We start from the raw sequence: 22,220 nt of genomic DNA, 5'->3' as shown, positions 1-22,220 counted from the left end.
CCTCCGCCTGCTGCCACACAAACACAGACACACACTCACACACGCGAATGCAGACACACATATAGCTCTTTAGATAATGTTATCTAGTGTTGAAAGTTTACATCAATTACTATGGATAGACAGTCTAAGAATAAAGGTGGCAGACAAAGAATACAGTACTGTGACTATAACAGTCAGGGGGGGTTGAGAATACTTTCTCAGGGCCCTGAAAATGTATGGGTCAGCGTCTTTGTGTGTGTGTGTGTGTGTACCTGAAAGATGCATTAACAAATGTGACCTAGGCCCTTCTGGAAGACTATGTGTGCTCATCATAGTAACTGCTCTCCTCACCAACGGCAGTCAGAACGATGCAGAAGATGATGAGCACCGTCAGCCAGATGTTCCCCACAAGGATGGAGTGGCTTGAAATCCAGGAAAGGGGTCAGGAAAGTCCAACTCACGGTAGGTAGCAAGGGAAAGAAGCATGGAGCTAAAGTGGCTTTTCAGGAGAAAACAAGTAATTTGTTAATGTTTTGGACATGTTTCAATTTACTAAAATATTCCCCATCCAATCTCATTACAACTGAGATTGTTTATAAATAAAGTTGTTTTGTTTGTATATGTATTGTTTGAATATTTCTGTTTATTGTACTTAAATGTTTGAACAAATTCTGAATATATAGACTATTCTCTTGTCATCAGTATTTATACATTTGCTATTCCTTGTCACATCTTTAAAGTTACAGCTATTTTGGTCTCAAATGAAACATGGGACGGATATTCATTTGCATTCTACATTAAAAATCCTACCTTTACTAATACATAGACTATTTAGTCATAAATTAACTGACATGCATGTTTAGGGAATCTGGAATGAAGCTGAAAAACCTGGAGAAAAATGACAAGCACAGGTAGAAAATTCTCCCCACTCAATAGCAATGGATAAAACTAACCTCAGAGCTGTCAGACAGTCTCATTGTACTCTGTAATTGAAACCCCGTTTATGGTTGCCAGGCAAATGCAGGGCACAATGAAACACACTCGCAATCACACCGAGTGGGAATGGAAGCCAGACTGCCTGCACCAAAGTCAGGCAGAAGAACCACTGCACAATCTGCACCAAAGTTTGGTTTGTGCAAATTATTTTGAGAAGTTTGCATTTTCATCCCAGCCATGCGTGGGTTTTCCCCAGTTAACCTTCCTCCCACATTTAAAAAAACATGCAGGGTAAGCTGGTTGAACACTCTAAATTGCCCCTAGGTATGAGTGAGAGTTTAAATTATTGTCCGTCTCCTCGTGCCCTGCGATTGGTTGGCCACCAATTTAGGGTATCACCCGCTTTGTGCTCGATGTCAGGTGGCATAAGCTCCAGCACCCCCCGCGATCCATGTGAGGATAAGGGGTTCAGAAAATGAACAAATGAATGAATAACATTTTCACCAAAATTACCTCCCATGCAGACCTTTGTTCACCGCGTGGGGGACATTGTCCTCTAACACCAAACATTCAGTTCCAATTTCAAACGTTAGATGGCGATGATGCTCTGTGAATTTCTTACCAACCACACGTTTAAAAAGATACCCACAAATAGGACAGGTCCATTTATTTTCTGTTCAAATATATTTACTCTCAAAAAATATCTACATCTAGAAAAAACACAATGTTTGCAGCGGCATTCTTTGTAATGTACCGTAAGTATTGAAAAGCAGAAGTGAGAAACAATGAAATATTTGTGAGATTCCATCTCATCTAACCAGTTACAAAAAAAACATTGAAATCCTCAATGAAACGCGAGAGTTAGCTGAGTCTTTGGTGATTTTGGATGTGAATATCTGTGTTGGAGCATGAACACAGAGCATACATGTTAGAGAAAGAAAAATCACATCTCACTCAAGAGGAATGTATTAAAGTAGAGTAATGTCGGCGCCACTGTTTTCTACACGGTTCATTGATATACAACTCAGCGGAGAGAGAAAAAACATTAAGTGGTCAATTTGAATTCAAGCCCTCAATGATTAAATGCCTCGTGTGAGTCCAGAAAGGTCCTCACAGTAAACAAAACGTTAAGAAATGTATTGAAAACAGTTTACAAAAGTTCCACAGAATAAAGAATTCAAGCATTTCCCAGGTCAACATTTGGCCCAAAAAAGGTAAGATACTGGCCTTGGAATCACAATACTTAGCACTGATTCAGAAACATCTACCCAAGATAACCTACAAAAAATCAAAACCCCAAAAAGTACCATTTCTTTTGTGAGCAGAAGAAAGAAAAATAACTTGGCCAAGCTCAAGTGGTAGAAACGGACACGGAATTAAGGATCAAAAAGCGACAGAGGAAGCAAGCCTGAACGAAAGTGAATCAATCTGCTTTGGGCACTTTGGCTGAACATGAACTGACGATGTGATGGCCATTAAAAGGTGAATCAGCTTTCCTTTTCATAGACATAATACTGAAGGGAACATTCTTTTTCTTTCACACTTAATCATGTTCACGCACACTTAGGCGCCAAACAATAATCGTCTCTCAGAGGTCCAACTGGTAAACAGACGCACACCTCCGCCCAAAATGATAAAGGCTGGTAGAAATGACGAGACCAAGTATCGTGCCAGGATTCAGGTTCAGGCGTGTATTCCTGAAAAAGGGGGGAAAATATTAAGTAAATTGCATGTAATTAAGACATTCAAACCAGATATGAGGTGTGCTGCCAAATACCTTTTGGGGTTTGCTTCTCTTGGGCAAAATTGAGGCGGTTCTGCTCAGCTGGCGTCTGCGCCACAGTGTGGACCTCGGGGCTGCTGCTACGTGAATGACCGCCCTCCTCTAAGTGGTTTGCCTGGTCCAGGTGCTGCTGGGCCAGCTTCAAGTGCTTACGCAATCGTTCTAGGTCATGGGACGCGTTGCCCCCGTGGCCAAAAGCATCCATGCCAGGGGTACCCCTTGGTGAGAGCGTCAAGTCCCCCTTGACACCTTTTTTCACAGCGGTGTGATACCCTGGTGGAGCGCAAGCTATGGCATGCAAAGAATTGGAGTGCGCATGCGATCTGAGCGAGGCCCGTTTGCGGAATGAGTCACGGATGCTGCCGATGCCCAAATGCCCCATTTCAAAGATGGTGAGGATCAGGCAGAGGAAAGACACCACGTACATGATCAGCAAGAAGATGGTCTTCTCAGTAGGCCGAGACACAAAGCAGTCCACCCTGTGCGGGCATGGTGAGCGACTGCACTCGTACGTGGGGATAACATCAAAGCCATACAGGATGTACTGGCCACAAAGGAAGGCCACTTCAAAGGCTGCGCGCCACAGCAGTTGAAGTATGTAGACTTTCATGAGACCGTCTCGCAAGATCCGACGCCGTCCGTCATGTTTTTTCTCTGGTAAGCCTGAAAAGAAGAACATATTTATTAAACCCAAAATACTAAAATCACTTGGATCGGTCACAAACTCCCCACACTGTATTTGCATGCCTCTGCTTTTTGTAAAAATAATAATAATAATAATAAATTGAAAAAAAATTAAAAAAATCGAACCCATGCTCTTTTACATCATTGCTGGTTTCCACAAATCTTGTGAGCGAGAGCTTTTTTTCTGTAACTAAGAAATTATACTTCCAACTCCAACTCGTTTGACGTGCTTGCTAACTTTTTCCTTTCGGAAAACAACGCAAACCGGATATTCGAGTAACTTTCAGTTACGGGGTATACATATTCATAAAGAGTATCTTATTTTGAATAGATTTATAATTTGTACTTGGTTAAGACAGGCTTGTCAATTATTTTAACCTCCACATATTACAAAAATGATAGCGGAACCCCAAAGCAATTTGAACATTGGGGGGTTGGTAATTCTTTCAATCAAGTTATAAAACATAAGTTGCGGTTATTCTCAACTACAGTACATTTCAAAGTCTGACAGGCGGACTTAATACTTTGACTTTTTAATGACGTGTTTCCTTAAGTAGAGCACACGTACGTTTTCCAGCTTGGAGAGCGAATGAGAGTCACAGTGCCGGCCAGCACTTTATTTGGTGCTCAAGAATGTTTTTCAGACCTTGAAAAGCCAACAACATATTACAACCCTCCAAGCAGGATTTGAGAAACCTCAGAGAGGCCAGGCTTTAAAATGGAATCATTTCACGCACATTACCAGATCTAAAAAAGCTATGCAATACAGAACTAACGAGTGATCTTTTCATTCATTTATCAGCCGTAATGCGTATCCTCACAAGGTTTGCTGGAGTCTATTTCAGCTGACTATGGGCAAAAAGTAGACTACTGGTCGTCAGTCAATCATCAAGCACACAGAGAGAGAGACAACCATCCATCCGCACTAGCAATCATATGGCCACCAAGTGGGAATTGCTCACATGCTTACCCTCGCTAAAGTCAGGCGAGTTAATGCCACATCATCTAGTGGCTAGGGTTTTGTTTCCAATAATAAATTCAACCCCAAATATTTTCAAGTTTCATTGTTACTAAAGAGAGACGTCGTGGATATGATGTATTTATACAAGATTGACAATTAAAAATGTTGCAATCCGCAAACCAACCTACAATGGTACCTCCACTTACGAATGCTTCAACATAAAAATGTATTAGGTTTGATGTGTAAATTATTCTTCTAAGATACTATTATCTGCCCAAGTTACAAAATATCAAATGAGGCATGAACAGAGCTGCAAAATATAGCAAGCACCATGTGTGGAATGAGGGAGAGAGCGAAAATAAGTGACCAAGAAAGAGAGAATTGAGATTTGAGCTAGATCAACCTTCAGCAATTAATTGCATGCCTCAACTGAGATGATTATGGTTTTGTCTTAGTTTGGTTTGGTAGTATGGCATAATTTGAAATGGCTAAATAAATAGATTTCTTATACTTTTGCTCTTTTTGCACACAGACATACATTTCCATACCCTTTTCATGCAAAATTGGTGTATTTTTATTCTTCTACAGGGTTTATAGTATGTAGTCTTCAAGACGGTGAAAGGGATTATTCTAATTTATTTTAAAATATGCCTTTTTTGCCTTTTTTATTTTGTACGTTGATGTTCTACTGTATAAAAAATCTGTTTGCCTACTTTTTTCTGCCTTGTCTGGATTCTCCTGTTCCATCTCCTCAGCAACCATAGGGTCTTCTTCACCGTTGTCCTCTGCCTCCTCATAATTCTGCATGGTACCGCGGGTAATGAGGGGCATTCTCTTCTTCTTGTGAAGCGGTCGATAGTCAGTGTCGTCCATGCGGGCAATCTTGTGTAGGGCGAATCCCAGGTAAATGATAGTTGGAGTGGTGATCATGATTACCTGCAGGAGACATGAATTCAGCTGATTCCCACGCTTAATCGTATGCTTATAGAAGAATTGGGCACTTACCTGAAAGATCCAAAATCGAACATGTGAGAGCGGTGCATAAGCATCGTAGCACACATTCTCACAACCCGGCTGGTTCGTGTTGCAGACAAACTTGCTCTGCTCATCGTAGTAGATGCTCTCCCCGCCAACGGCAGTTAGAACAATGCGGAAGATGATGAGCACTGTCAGCCAGATCTTCCCCACAAAGGTGGAGTGGTTTGAAATCTCATCCAGGAGACGGGTCAGGAAACTCCAACTCATGGTGACGAGGGAACCGTGGAGCTAAACAGGCTTTAGAGAAGATAACAATTCATTCATTAATGATTTGGACACATCTCAAGTTACTACAATCATCTCTATGTACCTCATTGCAGCTGATATTGTTTATAAATAAAGTTGTTCAGTTTGTATTATGTTGTTTCGTTTGTTTTTATACTTCGTTTTGAGTCTGATGTTCGATTTAAGTCTCAATTCACACTTCACTATTTTCTTGTCATCACCATTTATACATTTGAAATTTTTAACCTCATTAAAGTCACAGCTATTTTGGTCTAAAGGCAGGAAACGGGACTGGTAGCCAGTCAATCGGTTACATCAACATCCTACCTCTATAAATACCTAAGAACTATTTAGTCATAAATGAATCAAACACGCATGTTTTAGGAACCTGGAATGAAGCTGAAGTACATCGAGACAAATTACACAAGCACAGATAGAAAATGCTCCTCACTCTACAGCACAAAACTGTCAGAAAGAATGAACTATACATTTTTCTGTTGTTGCTATGAATCCAATTTATCCATCACCAACTGTACAACCTAATTTTGCTTTTAAAATTAAGTTTGGAGCCCAATTCAGTGTGTCCCCTGCCTGTGGCCCAAAGTCAGCTGGGATAGGCTCCAGCACCCTCCGAGCCTCCACGGCACTAGTCAGGATAAAACAGTTAATAAAATGAAATGAGAATTAAGTTTGGATTTTATACAAGTAGACTTTTTTTAAGCAAGTATATGATACTTGTTCCCCAAATTTATCTCCACAGCAGACATTTGCTAAAAAAAAAAAATATATATATATATTTTATGATTTTAATCCATTCAGGGTGACCTGGAAGGTGCCCCTTTTCTCCAAGAAATTTCTTTGTAGTACTTTTTTTTTTTAAATGATGATAAGAAGCAACAATGAAGTAGTATCAAAACGTTGCTGCTGGGTGACATCTGTTTTCACCCCACAATTACCAACCCTAAACTTAACAACAGCGCACAGCAGAAGTAGACAATGAGGGAACAATTTGAGAGCTGCTGTGGAATTGTGTGCTCAGAGCAGATGTATACACACACGCAGGAAACTGTCAATTTAAACGCTACTTAACAACTCTGATGCGATTTGCAGCTGTGACAGAAAGTCAAGACAAATTAAAAGCTGCTCGGTCCAGTGCCTCTTTGACAACCAATGCTCACAAAAAGTACTTTTTGATCTCACTGTTAATGACAAGCACCATTTGAACAATAATTCTAGAATATATTAGGTGGAGTATAAAGCACAGTATCATTAGAAACGTAAAAATATAAGAGAAATTTCAGCTTTGCTGTGTTAAAGTGTGAACCTGGTTGGATTTGCAGCTTTCCCTTGACCACCAATGCCAACAAAATATAGTTGTGGTCCCACTATAAACTACAAACACCATAAAAAATGTTGAAAATAATGAGGGAATGATACACATCAGTAGAATATATACAAAATAATTAAAAATAAAATAAACCTAAAAGTATTTTTGAGTTTCTCTTTTTTGGGGGCGGCATATCTTACTCTTTTACTAAAGATAAAAATGAAGTTTTAACTGGAAAGTGACTGATTTGAATAAAGGGAATAAACCAATCAAAGGACATGACAAAAGCTCAAAGAGATTTAGGTTTGATTTAAAAATTCAAAAATTAATTAATAAATTAAAAAAAGGATTAATTAAAGAAGACATTCAAACATGCATTAAGATGACCAGAATTACTCATTTTAAAACCCAGTGTTGCGATTAAGGAAAAGAAATGTTTGCCTTCTCTGGAAAGTAAGTGTAAGGAATTCGCACAAAGCAGTCGAGTTTTAGCAGAAAACTGGATTTTTTGGGGGATATAAGAGCTGACATGCAGGCCGTCGTCAAAGCCACAGTGGAAGATTATCTGCCTTTTAAATGGAAAATACTACGTTCAAAATGACAAGAATTTTAGTGGCGCACAAGAAGTCGACATTTGGCTCAATGCGCTCGGCCGGCTTTCGCTGATTAAAACGCAATCTGTCAAATTCCAAAGTCACCGTGTGAGAAGCGCAGATTTCTATTACCGTCTCACTTTATCTCCTCCACCAGCAAACCACCTTTCGGAATCCACTCGATGGATAAAAAGCACACTTTTAAAAGTCGACGTGCTGCACGAACAAGTAACTAAAGCTCCATTGGATCAGTGAAAAGTTAATGCGCCTCCAAACACACGCACTCACCTTGTGCGCTCCAAGCGCTTAATTGTGCCACCAGGTTTTCCTAATTAGCTTGCGGTCAAGTCGGCGTCTTTAACTACGTGTCCATTCAAGCCACCGTGACCCCCGCGTGTCGGGGTCCTCCAAACAAATTAAAAGTCGACTTCTGTAAGGAGATCCTGGCTCCTCTTCCTCCTCCTCTTCGTCTTATTGCGTAGTGACAAACGCTCACCTCCCACACATGAAATCTGAGAACAGTCCTGACACGTATTTACTTCATTTTTTGTCAAGGTTACAACACTGTTTGGTTGTTGTTGTTTTTTCTCCGTTTTTTTTCCGAGGTCGTTGCAATGACGTCATTAAACTGTCTGCTGCAATATTGCCAACGTGGCATTCTGGATTGATTTCATAGAAATAAAACTAACAAAATCAATCAAGGCTTTTAATGATTGTTGTGGCAGGATCAGGATCAGAAAAGACAATGGTTGGAGAAACTACTTTTAACTTAAAGAGTGCCAACAAGAGAAATAATATCACACACACAACATGGTGAATGCAATTTGTACCTTTGAGGCTTTGCCAGGCTTGTCTGTGATGCATTCAGATCCTTGACCTCTAAACATTTTTCCTTTGGTCAGATCATTAATGGTTTACATATTTTATGTTAAACTCTGTAGTCACTCTAATGAAGCCTACATTGGAGTTTTGTCTTTGAAACAAATCCAAATCAAATGCCTTTATTGTCATCATATACAGCTGCATATAACAATATTGGTGGTGCTGCTTCAAAAAGTGTGCTTTCCCAGTAAAGAAATAAATAAGTAATATAAAGATATAAAAAGTCACCACTGGGCAAGGTAAATTCTAAAATATTGCACAATCTAAGATATTATTGCACGCCCCAAAGTTATTGCACAGAAGGGATTGTGTGTTGCGCCAACGCCAGTTCAAAGCCTTGATGGCTGTGTGTGTGTGTGTGGGGGGGGGGGGGGGGGGGGACTGTTCTTAAGTCTATTTGTCCATGCTTTGTGAGACCTGTAACGTCTGCCAGATGGCAGGAGCTGGAACAGGTAGTGACCAGGGTGGTATGGGTCCCTAACAATGTTCCCGGCTCTGCTGAGGTAGCAAGGGCTGGAAATTTCATCCAGTGAGGGCAGAGAGTCGATGATTTTCAGGGCGGTGTTGATCACTCCCTGCATGGCTTTTCTGCCTGCTGCCATGCCTCCAGCGTACCACAATGTAAGGCAGTATGCCAGGATGCTCTCCACAGTGGCTCTATAGAAGGTTACCAGAAGCTAAGTGTCTAAATTGGTTCTCCTGAGTACCCTCAGGAAATTGAGTCATTTCTGAGCTTTCTTTACCACTGCTGTGGTGTTGGTAGACCAGGAGAACTTGTTCGTGACGTGGACCCCCAGGAATTTGAAGGACTGGACCTTGTCTACGCATACTCCATTTATGAGGGGTGGACATTCTGACACTTTTAATATACTTAACCTTTACAAATGTTGTCAAGGCCCTTTTTCTACCAAGAAGAGTTTGTCAGCCATTTACTTCAATACTCCAGTATTTTCAGGGAGCTACACCACTACCTTTCATCTCCCACAGGCAGACTGCCGTTTGTTAAATTATCAATTCAAAAACAATCAATTCTTAAATTTAGATATGGTGTTTTGGATTGTACAGGTTCAGCAGACGGTAATTTGTGTCTTTTACAATCATGTGCACAGCACATGTGGTGCACTGGTGGAAAGAAAAAATATTTACACAGTGGAGTTGGGTAGTGCAGTGTTCACAAGACTCACACAGGATGCATAACTTCATTGGAGCAGCATGTGGTCAAACAGGCTGCAAGTATCGAAAACAAACACGTCTATATAAAGTACATGGCTTTTCATACTAAATGCCAGGAGCCCTTTTTAAAAACCCATTGTCCATTTTTGGCGGCCACGTCATAGAATAAAAATAACAATTGACATGACGTATTATTTTCCTGTATTATATTTGGCAACTCTTACTTTCTACAGTGGGTGGCAAGGAAGGAGAAAGTATGGAAAAATATGCATTAGTGTTATCATGGCCGCCATTTTATTTCTGTGTCAGTGTAGTGCAGTGTTCTGATTTTTTTGACTATCTGGAGGGGAGACTGGCAACTCCTTTGCTTTGTTTTTGTACTTGGAAAGGATATTAACTAAAATTGATATTCCATACTTCATGGAGGTATAAAAATTATATTTCTTCGATTAATCATTAGACAGTATGCATGCTATTTAGTTGTTTTAGGTATGTCTCTGGGCTGTTGAAATGTTTAAGGCAGGGGTGGCCAAGTCCAGTCCTCGAGAGCCCCTATCCAGTCTGTTTTCTATGTCTCCCTCCACCGACAGACCTCAATCAAATAATCGGGATCGGTATGAAGCTTCTGGACAGCTTGCTGATGAGTTGCTCATTTGATTCAGGTGTGGTAGAGGAAAGAGATATGGGAAACAGACCCCAAAAAGTGTTGTGGAACATCAGGCTTTAGAGTGAAAAAACTACAATATAATTTGTTTAAGTAAAAAAAAGTATTCAGTATGTCTGTATTTAAATTATTTTAGGGGGTGTCAATAGCAGTGGTCTACTGTAATCAATAAAACCAATGAAGAGCAATTGTTGCAACTCCTTTACTATACACATTGTTAACAAACATGTTTGCTCTCTTAGAAAAAATAAAAAGGCAAGAGCAAAGCTATAAATTATTACTTCACTCAAAGCTGCAGGACGCTGGGACTCAAATGACCCGTTGTGGGGAAGAATTCCCACATACTGTATGCTTGATGACAGCTTTGCATGTTCGCGAGGACACGTTCATGCTGTGAATTTCACGACTCAATCGAGAAAAAAGAAGAAAAAAAAAAACTTTACAATTTTCCTCCCCAGCATAATTTTACCGAAAGACAAATTTCAGTGAACTCAACAATACAACCAGCAGATGGACTTCGGCCTATCTGACGCATTGGAGGTATATGATAGAAAACAATCACATTTCTCATCATTTGTTATGTTTCTTTGCCTTGCACAGTTGTGTGTAACCTGACGCCAAACATGGCCTCCCACTGTGTTCGGACCCATGCCAGCAGGTCCTGTAGTAGTTCTGAACTTTCTGAGCGTACTTGCCAGGTCTTCTCCTCCTTCTCCGTCTTTAAGGTGAAATTGAGAACCGTTTATCAACACGCTTGCAGTTAGAAAATGTAAAAATGAATGTGGCTCACCTCGTCGTACAGCTTGACATCCATCTGGCACTGCTCATTGGGCCATAGGTGGACTGAGCTTACGCAGCTGATGGACAGTGTTTCAAGAAGAGAGAAGCTACCGCTGCTCGGCTCCGGGTTGTCGTTGAGTGTCGTTGGGTTATTTGCTCCCTTCCTCCACTGGTGATCCTCGTTCAGCAGGTAAAGGGTCTCTCGGGTTGCCAGCACAGTCATCGGAACCCACACGTTTTCTGGGATAGAGAAATTAAATTTATTTTCCAGCATTTTTTTTCATTAATTTCATTTCAACAGTCAGATGGTGAAAGTCAAAAGCATGGACATGTCATTGTGGGCATTTTTCTTTAAGTTTCTACCACAATTTAAACATAATAATGGTGTTCAAAATGCTTATCCGAAAAAAATACCCTATATTTAGGGTCGCAGTATTAGTAAAACAGGAATTCCAAAATTGTTAATTCCTGGGTTAAAATACCTTGGACAGCAACAATATAGACTGCAACAGTTGTAGCCCTCAAGGTCTTTTAAATTGCCTTAAATGTCCCCCAAAAATGCTACTTATACTCCAGTGGCACTTATATGTCTTTTCCTTCTTCATTATGCATTTTTGGGCAAGTGCGATTTACGGTATTTCTTATTATGTACGGGGCTATGTCATAAATAAACATATCCAGTCATAATTGAGTGAAAGGTTGAACATCCGCTTAACAGATCTGTACATGCTGAAACAGTAGTATACCAAATTCCTGTGATAGGTGCATGTGTGCGTAAAATCCCCCGAGGAAGGTTTTAGACAGGGCGGCACCCCATGTTTCCAGGACACGGGAATGCCTCTTACTACACCTGTGATCTCAAACGCATCAACCTGTAGTTGGCACCTAACAGAGACTTATAAACATCATGTTGCATTTGTAATGATGAGTGAAGTGATATGGGTATCTAACCTTGCAGGAAAAAGGCCAGAACATAGCAAAACTGGAGTTGGCCATCCTCCATGTCTGTCTGGATCTCTTCGCACACAAGAGGCCTGTCAGAGGAAAAGAACACAACATAAACGGAACACGAAAATAACATCATACAAGTGTGTTCTATTTTTTTTAATTGACAGCAGCTTCTGCAAAGGTGTTTTATTGCTCTATTGGCATTCAATACAGTAATCCCTCGAATATTGCGGTTAATGTAGACCAGACATGCCCGCGATAATTGAAAAATCGCAAAGGAAGGTTCCCGTATTATAACAATTTTGTTTTTTTCGGTGCCAAGTCCTAGTACCAAGTGGAAGACAGGGGAGTGGCTTGCGCGTGTAATTTTCAGTGTAGATTTTCACATTTTATGAACTTAAAAAGAAAATAATAATAAATAGTAGAAAAAAATCGCGAAGACATGAATTTGTGAAGTCGCGATAATCGAGGGAAGACTGTATAAGTTTGAAATTTGCATCGGTGACTTTGGTGATCGATTTTTTGTACTGGAAATTGTAACTAAGTTAATTGTAAAACCCATAAAAAAAGATAACTTGAAAAAGTTGAACTACAATGTATTACGTTTAGCTGGGCAAGCCTGAAATAAAACTGTTTCAAATGATCCCATAAAATCACAATACAGCATTCAGTAATGTCATGCTTTCATGTTAAGTGTTCTATTCCAGAGTAGAGGTCTGCTAATGACTGCAGAAAATATCGAAATAAAAGGTGGATAACAAGAAATTTCACAAAGTCAGTGCAGGTCTTGCTAAATAATGCATGGTCCAAATTAAGGTGCGGTTTACCAGCTAATTTAAGAGCGACATACTAGATGAAAGTCTTTACCAAATAGTATGACTTAATTGAGAGATGTGAATCCAGTAAAAATGTGCACAACACTTGTCTCACTGCATATGTCTAAGTTAGTACCAGAGATGGTGTTGAGGATTAAGTCTGGTGGTTGAGATTGACCTCAGTTTGCTGTCAGACCGGTGTGCCATCTCACGTACAATTCCTAGGGAGAGATGACATGAAACCAAAGGGTCAAATATAGCAATATAACTTTCTGTAAAAAGGACCTGAGGAATTTTCAGTGAATACCATCTAACATAAGGCAAAACATGAAACCACTGAATGACAAGCTTGCAAAAAGATGCACCCAAACCTTCATGGAAAAAGAGGTCGGGAGTCAATTTGAGCCCATTGTTGCCACAGCCTGTCTCTGCTTTTAGGTGTACTGTTACAACATTATAGTGGGGATGGCTGAGAAAACTGTCAACAGTTATGCTGAATAGCAGAGTATCAGCCTACTTGTCAGCTATAGGAGGGGAGTTTCAGAAGTAAAGCTTCATCGTTTGAATGCACACACTTCACAGAGGCATTTAAACATGTACTAGTTGAAGGAGGAATTTTGTATTCCAATGATTTTTGGCCCCAAATTAAATATTGCAACGACAAATTTTCTTCTCAGCCAATGACCCTAGAGTATTGAATGGAAGGGGATTCATGCCCACGAGAAGAATCCGTTTCCTTGTATATGTCGTTTCCCCCTGAATGTGTTAAACTGAGTCTGTAATTAAGTGCAGACTTAGGTGGTGTTTATGTATGCCCATCAAAACGAGATGTTTTCCATCAGACTCAGAGAGGCTATAAATTATTCCATTCCATTATATGTCAGACTTTCCAGGGGCCTGATCAAGAGATTTTCCTCCTGGCTGCTGGTCAACATCAGCAGATGATACAGACTGGGACAGTAGAAAATAGTAGAATAGTTTTAGTGGGTTTCTGTGGCGAGAAGACCATGTTTTTCGGCTGAAGGGAGCCGAACTAGCGAGTGGCGGGGAAGGGTCATTGAGTTTCTTTCTCACACATAATGAGTTTTATTTTATATGTTTTTCCACATGTTTAACAGGAAGTCTTTTCTTTTTGTGTTTGGCCCAAACTTTTTCTTACCTGTCAGCAGGCCAAAGAAGCGTTTGCAGCGTAAACTGTCTCGCACCAGGAGGGTGTAAGCCACGCCACTTGCTGCCCTATCCTCAAATGCCATGTGAATGCTCTGAGAGCCAAATCCCACCTCCAGGTAACTGAGTGCTAATATCGGGTAAAAGTCACGCTTGTGGAGCCAATCAGAGAGTTGCCCTTTCCTGAGGGGAGGGAAACACAGAGGTGGTGGTTAGCACTGGCAAAAAATCCCCCAAAACATAGTTAAGAAATTAGACTTTAAAATATGAAGTACTTTGATACTGGCTTTTAACAGCACATTTAATAGTACAACACCTTTTCTAGCTATAACTTAACAATGGAATGATCCTAAGACACTCACCTCGCCCCAGTTGTCACATCTAAGATGTAGATTCTTTTGTCAGACACCACCACCAAAGATGGAAACTCTTGTGGCTCCCCAAATTTTACAAGAGATGTCTGAAAGCAAAATGGACATGTAATCATATAATAGAAATAGCGAGGTCCCAATCACATATTTTCGCATCTGACTCAGAGTTGCCAGCAGTCAAAATGGACTGAATGTCTGTCGCCACCAATGCCAGCTAATGAGTAAATACCTAAAAATGTAGTGCAATACATTAAAAAAATCCTAACTATTTTACTTGATTCTGATCCCCTGAAAAAGATGCAAATTTACGACAAATTCTAATCTATGGACAAATAGTCTTCAGGACAGTTTTCCCCACAGCCTTCAGGACTCTGAACTTGCGGTGGCACGACACACAATCCCTTCTGTGTCATAACTTTGGGGTGAGTAACATCAAGGAGGTTGGGTGGTGATCTGCCTCCTACTGGCTGACTGAAGTTAAGTGAGGAGACCGTGAGCGGTAAGTGATCCGTTTTTTTCTTTGTTGGCATCTACGAGGCAAACTTTTTCTGCAGTGGCCGGGATTTGGTTGCGCCACAGCAGAATGCCAACGAGTCTGAAATTATCACTTATTTGGGCCTTTTGCCGGTAAAGCGCACCTTGTGGAGAAGCACTATCAATTTCGTCATACGCAGTTGGGTATGATGACAATTAGGCTTTTGTCGAGTCACTGATGATGACAAAGCCTATGTCCGATTATGATTATTATACGATTCTTGATGGGGACATCCCAAAATAGAAATGTCAATAATCCAAACACAGGTTGCACACCTGTAGGAAACAACTGAGCTCCTCTTCTTCTTCAAAGACATCAACATCCAAGAAAAGCTTCAGCCGATGGTCCACTGCCTCAAAGGCCTCAGTCAGCAAGTCCAAGTTACCTTGGAAGGGGAGGGTTAGGGTCATGTTAGATAAATCTTAATAGATTTGATGATTGAAGCTTCTGTCTCATTAGAAATCCACACATTGAGAAATACTGACCTAAGCGAATCACCAATCAGCCATTTTTTAACGAACAAAAACGTACAAGCCATGAGGAGGCCAGTTTAAGTGATTTTCTGGTATACTATACTTGTCGGTTCTATATGCTAAAGCATCCCTTTTTAATTGTGCCTTAAGACTCTTCAAAAAAGCAAGAACACACCAGTTAAGTTTGCGCTTCCAAAAGGCTGGATACTGGGTGGTGTGGAGGTGTAGCTGTAACTGCCAGCCAGATCGTCTTTGCTTTGACTGTCCGGATTGTAAGACAGGGAGAACGAGTTTGTCCCGCCCTCGCCAATATGGAACGAGATGTCCGGTGTGTTGATGTCCTCAGTTGGTAAAGTAGTGGCAGCTTCTTCCAGACTACTGCTAATAGCAGGGATCATCTGGTGGAGAGTGTGGCATTGCAGTCAATGACGGTACTTTAGCAATTTTTATGTGTTACAAAAGACACAATTTTCCACTGATGAAGCAAACCTTTTTGTGTTCAATGCCTCTCTTTGTTGGGTATTGAATTGGTGTACTGCTGAGAGGAAATGACTGGCCTTGTAGCTGGATCAAGTGGTCACTCCCACATTCTGGACAGTTATCACAGCTTTCTGCAAGAAAATGTACAGATATGATCGGTCGGGTGCATGGGAATTTTAAACCAACCATTTCTTATCTTAATCGTTAGTGTACTGTGACAGAGACTGACACAAATAGGGACCCATTCTTACAAACACATGTAATTCTGGTCAAATGAGTCAACCCAATTTACATGACTTTGACTGTGGTAGGAAGCCACAATAACTGGAGAGAATCCAAAAGAGCGCAAAGAGAAGAAGTGAATTCCTTACAGAGTCTTGAAAGCAATTATGTTGGTGTAAAAGAAGTAAAACGGAAGAATCGTCTATTCCCTCTGTGACGTGCATTCTTCAGGTGTTTTTAATATAAAATATATTGCCTGGAAACAAGATTATTTTATCCACCCACTCTTGTCCATGGGTTCAAAAAAAAGAGCCAAACCCAGTTGACATTGGGCAAGATTTGCGTTACACCCTAAAATTGTACCCACGCAAGGTATACAAGGACAAACAACCATTTAAATTACTTCAGGCAGTAAATACTGTGTTTTTAAAAGAACTTGTCCTGGCTGGTGCTGAGCAATTTCAAAACAACCTAAGAACAAATTGAAGTCTGCGTGCCAGTGCAGGTCTTTTACGTCAGCCTCGGTCAAATCCCAGGAAGGTGGGTGCTTGCAGAATGTTATCCGACTTATGTTTGTTATAAACAAATGCCTACATCAAAACAAGAAGATTGAGGTTGAGGAGATAACTGGTAGTTGGGATCATGCATGTCTTTGTTAAAGGAAAAATATACCCTCAAATGTAGCACAACAGTGTCTTGAACAAACATGCCTTGATTTCCATCTTTTACTGGAACTACACGGGAGGAACAAGGTATTCATTTCGAAAGAACTTAAGGACGCTTTCAAGAGCCGAATCCCTGACTTAACGTGATCTAGCTTGCTCCTTTGCCCTTTCATCTCATTCACCTTTGTCCCCCTCGTCACATTCCATCATCTCTTTGCCATTTTGCTCATCTTGCCGCTCCGACAACTTCATAGGTTTTGTACTCTTGTGTCGAACTCCAGCCTGCATGAACTCTGATCCACAACGAAGGCATTGCAGATAGACACTGACTGGAAAGAGCCCAGTGTCACAATCGCGTTTGGCCTCCACCACAGCTGACAGCACATCAACAAGATCCTAGTCAAAAAAGTGATGGTAACACAAATCAAACATACTCTGGGTGAGGCCATATCTTAAATTGTTTGTAATAAATCCAATTAACCTTAAGTGCCTGTTGTGGATCATCATCCAAAAGGACATAGCATCTCCGCTTCTTTTCCTTCATGATATAGTCAAACTGGATTTCCACAGCTGGAAACATTGCTTTATTCTCCTGAGAAAAATAATTATTTTCTAGTGAAGAAATGCATCACAAAAGTAGAATCAAAACCATGTGTACTATGTACTATAATCTAACCTTTTGTGTCCAAGGTGCTTGTGTGGCATCAACCCTGGTCAGACAGTCTAGCCCGAGGCGACATCTCTCTTGGCCTGATTGCACGTCCACCTCAAGCAAATGGCCCTGTTTGACACGTAGAAACACCTCCTTGCTGCTCTCTTTCCAACTCTTTTCATCTTCCTCTTCCTTGTCAGATAACACCCCCACCAGAAGCGGCAGACACTGGTCCACTGGACTCGGAAAGAGTAAATAATGGCTTTTGATCACAACATAAAGCATGTTTCTAGTGTGTTGTTTTGTCATAACTACCTCCCAGGTCTTTGTCATCTTCTCCCTCTTTGAAATCTCCACTGACCTTTCTCGCCGAGTTGTGAGAGCCCAAATTCAGTTGGGATGAAGGGACCTGTGCGTCCACCTGGTCATCTACAGCAGTGTCTTCGAGAGTGGAATCAATGGGCTGAGAGGTCTGACTGGGCCACTGCAATGTGGAGTCTGTGTCTTGCTCTGCCTCGACCTCAGGGGTCTGCACCTTTGGCTCAGATGACGATAGTGGAGGTGGAAGAACCTCTGGGAAAAGGCTCAGGGAGGTGTCAAGGCTGTTGGCGAAGGTTTCCTGGCCTTGGACAATAATGACAGGTGGCTGTGCTGCTTCAGTGTCTAGATGGTGCTGGTACCGCAGCCAGTCTTCACCTAACTGATCCCTGAAACTTGACATGCGCTCGATTTCTTCTTTGTGTGGAAGAACAATGTCTAAAGAAAAAAACATTCTGCAGTCAACAATTCCTCAAAAATATCCACCTCCCTAGTTTCAAGTGCCCCTATCGCATGGGAGGATACTGTACAGATTTTTTTTGATAATTTGACTTTACTGAGTCACTACGGATAGTCATTTTCTTTTATCATATAAACCAAAAAAGGAACAAAAAAAAACAGTTTCAAAAGCATTTCACTATTGGCAAGAATACTACAGTACCACAACCGGATCACATAACCAGCAGGGGGCTCTTCGCAAATACATCCCCATCCATTCAGCTTCACTAATGCTGTGGCCAGCGTTTTAGTTGCCCCACACGCCACCTCCCATACGCCAAGAAATTCATTGGTTTTATCGGAAAATGGTTAAAAATTGTTGAGTAGGCGATATAAGCCTCTATTTTTATACTGGTGTTAGATAGTTAGCATCCAATGTTACGTATATTTTTTGTACAATTTTAATAGTTATGGCCTTGTGTGTCGTGATCGCTTATTCTTTAATAATCTGACAGAATTCTATCATTTAATCGGTGTGTAAAAATCTGTGAAAGTAGGACTTTAATAGACTTTAGTTTGATCGAGTAGAAGAAGAAAATAGTTGTCAAACAGATATTAATAACCTACCCTGTGATGAGGACACTGCTTGGTAGTCTGTATCACTGGGCTCAGAGATACTCGCGCGCCGCACTTTCACCTTTGTCTGCAAAGAATATTCAGTTCATGCGTACAACATATCGCAGCGTCAAACTCCACCACTGGATGAAAATCCTCCATCTTACCCTGGACTTCTTCTTCTGAATGCGTGAAGCTTTCACCTCCCCCACTGACAAGCTGTCGCTGAGATCTCCAGCTCCACTTGACAAATCTGCAAGACTTTGTTCTAACACCGTCGGAGGAGATAACTGGATCCGGACATTCATTTGTCCAGCTTTTGGAAGAGCCTGGAAAAGGAAAAAAGATTTTGCCTTTGTGGATCTTAAAAAACATTTTACACACTGAAGAAAACTTACGGATAACTCAGAGAAGGAGAGCCGGGTGCCATCAAGTTTAAGCTGTTAGAAACCAATACATATGTATGGGATTGAAAAGTTCTCAGTTATGTCACAAATATTTTTTTCACCCACTCTTTGTCCCACAGCTTTTGGCGACAGGTGTCGGACAGTGCATCTCCGGTGCGTCTTCTGGAAGTACAGCGGGTTGCCCTCCAGGTTCAACTTCATGAAATGACAAAGGTTTGCGTACATCACTTTCTGCTCCATGTATGCCACATGCATGCATCATCCTTACTATGTTAAGGCCATGAAGCATGGAGAGAGGAGCCAGTTGAGAATGCTCCAGTAGAAGATTGTAGGCCAAGTCCAAATGTTGGAGTGATGACAACTGCTCAACACCTGTTGAGGATTAACAAAAAAATGGGTCAACAGAAACACAGCTAAAGTGCACGAGCATGTAAATGTGAGTTTAGGTAGTACTTGTACTCTGCACCATTTATCGTCTCCAATTCATTGTTTCTCAGAATCAGCGTGAGCAGTTTCACCCTGGCGCTCAGGTTAAGTGTTGGCGCCCTCTGTAGGCAATTGTAGCCCAGATTCAAATGTTCCAATTCACTCAAAGGCTGTAAGGAAAGGGAAAATTACTGTTTAAAAAGCTCTCTAAATGCATCTTAGCAGCAAAAAGAGAAGAAACAAAAATATCCCACCATTAGAAATTCTGCACACTCCTGTATCTTGTTGTGGCTTAAATCCAAAGATTTGAGGACATTCAAAAGACTCTAAATGAGGAAAGATCATTTAGGCTTCTGTCAATCTAAAACTAAGATAAAAGGTTACATTTCCCCTCTGGCTTTTCCCACCAAAGACTGGTCAAGGCACAGGATGAAGTTGTAGCTGAAATTAAGGGTGTGCAGCTCTAGCCACGGCAGTGCAGAGCTGAGATCACCACCGCATAAGGAGAGCAGTTCCTGCATAAAGATGTCACACGCAGGCTATCACATGGGCTCGAATTATCAGCCGCAATGATAAAACACATTCAGTGCACCTCCAGGGAGCTGAGGCTCTTTGAGCAGATGAAGACCTCTAACTGGGAATAAACTCCTCTGAGCCCCTCAAGACAGTGTGGTGGGATATTCTTTAACTGCCAAGAGAAAAATATATATAAAGACATTTTAAAAAAATGTACAGAGTGAGAAATATATTATGTGAAATAGTACCTCTAAACACTTTAAAGATTTAAAAGGGAATATCTTGATGGCAGACTTCGGGCTTGTGCTTGATGCATTGATGAGCTGCGTAACACACCCGCATTTGCATTAATAATAATAAAAACAATCAGTTGGCATCTTAAAATTACAAATTTGGCTCCAAGGAAGATGGGAAATTATACAAACAATATGAAATGATGTGTAAGAGACACATTTCTGAATTCTTATCCAGAGTAAAACAGATGACAGTAGGACAATTGAAACTGAGAAAAATTAATAATTTTAAGGGTATTTTCTTTCCCTTGTGACAGCAACTCAAGGGCTACATTCACCACTGTGAGGCACCCCCTCTTCTTAAAACGTCTGTGATGGAGGAGACAGGTTTCTCAGGTTTAAAGATTGGAATGTGGTTCCATTATTATCAAATACGGGCCTCAACGGTTGCGTTTTAAACCACAGGCTAAAGTGACCTTATTCCAATTTGTTCACCTTCTGGTTTGTACCTTACCTTAAGAGAAATTGTCTTTTGTAGGACGTCAAAGAGGAACTGCAGCTGCAGCAAGGATGCAGTGTCAGCAGGATGGGATGGTAGGGCCAAGAAGCCATGTTGTTGACTCCTGGATAACAAGTGCTGCTCAAACAATCGGTTCAGCTGCTGCAAGCTTGTCGCTGACAGGGTCAATGTGCTGCTGCCTCCGAGCACTGACTCGCCTGAAGAAGGAGGAGGGTTCAATTCAGCTGTCAATAATACATAATGCATCAATCGGAATATAGTCTCCCCTGATCTTATTTTCTGAACTGCTTTATCCTCATTAGGTGTGTTGAAGCCTATCCCAGCTGACTCCAGGTTAGAGGCGAAGGACAGCCAATCACAGCGCACAAGGAGACAAACAACTATTCATGCTCACACTCATACCTAGAGGCAATTTAGAGAGTCCAATCAGCCTACTATGCATGTCTTTGGATTGTGGGAGAAAACCAGAGTACCTGGAGAAAACCCACGCAGGCCCAGGGAAAACATTCAAACTTCACACAGTTGGACCAAACTGGATTTGAACCCAGAACCACAGATTTGTGAGACCGACGCGCTAATCACTCGCCTCACTGGGCTGGCTATATATAGTGGAGTCATTATTATGGATATTATTTTATAAATGTAGAGGGTGTAAAAATATAGGGCTGGAAAAATAGAACAGTAGCGTGAAGAAAAGAAGTTGAAATATGATAATTATATATTCTAAATATGTATTTCTGTACAGGTTTTCAAGTGATCTTGTGGAACAGATGATATTTCTTACACTATTATCATTCATTTGAATACAACCGTTCGTCAATTTCTATTGAGTAGTAACAAAAATAAGGGCTCTTTAGCAATGGGTTTGGAATCGATGGGGATTAAAAACTCACCATTATTTCGGAGGAGTGTTGCCAGGCTATTGACAAGCGAAGACTGACCACTAGAAGTACGAGACATCTTTGGTCAGCGTTGGAAGCAACGAGATGCTTTAGACAATGATAAGCCTCCGGGTTTAAATACACAAACATTACAACCCCGACAAACAACAAGTCGTGTCATCGGAGACAGATAACCAAAACTGTCATTCCAGACGTCGCTGGAGTTAGCTAGCTAGCTAGTTAGCTAGCTAGACCCAGTCTCAACCCGGACATGGTGAAATACTGCGCAATTTCAATCAGGCCAGATGGCAATGAACATTATGCATTGTCTAAAAAATATCATAATTTTACGACATTTAACCAGTGTTATTCGTGTTGTTATTTCATAATTGTACGAGATTTTACTAGTGGTATTCGTGCTGTTATTGACGACAGTCACGTGAGGGGAGGGAGGGCGATGACAGTGGCTGTGACGTCAAACCATTTATATGTGTATTTATCATTATTTTTAAA

General features: G+C 40.9%; 2 protein-coding genes across 3 annotated transcripts; both read right to left on the bottom strand.

Moving 5' to 3' along the window:
* Nucleotides 1-1,567: 1,567 nt before the first annotated feature.
* LOC144195694 (gap junction gamma-1 protein-like) lies at nucleotides 1,568-8,095 on the bottom strand. Of its 2 annotated transcripts, none has more exons than XM_077715537.1 (5): nucleotides 7,815-8,095; nucleotides 5,349-5,618; nucleotides 5,057-5,279; nucleotides 2,693-3,361; nucleotides 1,568-2,612 (listed from the first exon to the last, which is right to left on the bottom strand). In XM_077715537.1, the coding sequence occupies exons 2-5, from the start codon at nucleotides 5,586-5,588 to the stop codon at nucleotides 2,599-2,601; spliced, it is 1,146 nt and encodes a 381-aa protein (XP_077571663.1). In that variant the 5' UTR covers nucleotides 5,589-5,618; nucleotides 7,815-8,095; the 3' UTR covers nucleotides 1,568-2,598. The 2 variants fall into 2 exon arrangements, with proteins under 2 accessions (XP_077571663.1, XP_077571739.1); XM_077715613.1 differs by lacking the exon at nucleotides 7,815-8,095 and adding an exon at nucleotides 7,659-7,808.
* A 2,333-nt stretch (nucleotides 8,096-10,428) lies between these two features.
* stk11ip (serine/threonine kinase 11 interacting protein) lies at nucleotides 10,429-22,151 on the bottom strand. Its single transcript, XM_077713883.1, has 25 exons — nucleotides 21,720-22,151; nucleotides 20,821-21,023; nucleotides 20,322-20,396; nucleotides 20,150-20,245; nucleotides 19,965-20,072; nucleotides 19,812-19,883; nucleotides 19,598-19,727; nucleotides 19,400-19,503; nucleotides 19,237-19,326; nucleotides 19,123-19,164; nucleotides 18,892-19,053; nucleotides 18,737-18,812; nucleotides 17,669-18,109; nucleotides 17,378-17,589; nucleotides 17,183-17,293; nucleotides 16,884-17,097; nucleotides 15,824-15,945; nucleotides 15,510-15,732; nucleotides 15,137-15,246; nucleotides 14,318-14,415; nucleotides 13,948-14,138; nucleotides 12,925-13,009; nucleotides 11,977-12,059; nucleotides 11,036-11,265; nucleotides 10,429-10,963 (listed from the first exon to the last, which is right to left on the bottom strand). The coding sequence occupies exons 1-25, from the start codon at nucleotides 21,784-21,786 to the stop codon at nucleotides 10,823-10,825; spliced, it is 3,486 nt and encodes a 1,161-aa protein (XP_077570009.1). The 5' UTR covers nucleotides 21,787-22,151; the 3' UTR covers nucleotides 10,429-10,822.
* Nucleotides 22,152-22,220: the final 69 nt, after the last annotated feature.

The sequence above is a fragment of the Stigmatopora nigra genome, chromosome 1 (assembly GCF_051989575.1).
Source record: "Stigmatopora nigra isolate UIUO_SnigA chromosome 1, RoL_Snig_1.1, whole genome shotgun sequence".
In the NCBI taxonomy this organism is placed as follows: Eukaryota; Metazoa; Chordata; class Actinopteri; order Syngnathiformes; family Syngnathidae; genus Stigmatopora; species Stigmatopora nigra.
The sequence above is the reverse complement of the archived record's forward strand: the minus strand, read 5'-3'. Positions and strand labels throughout refer to the sequence as shown.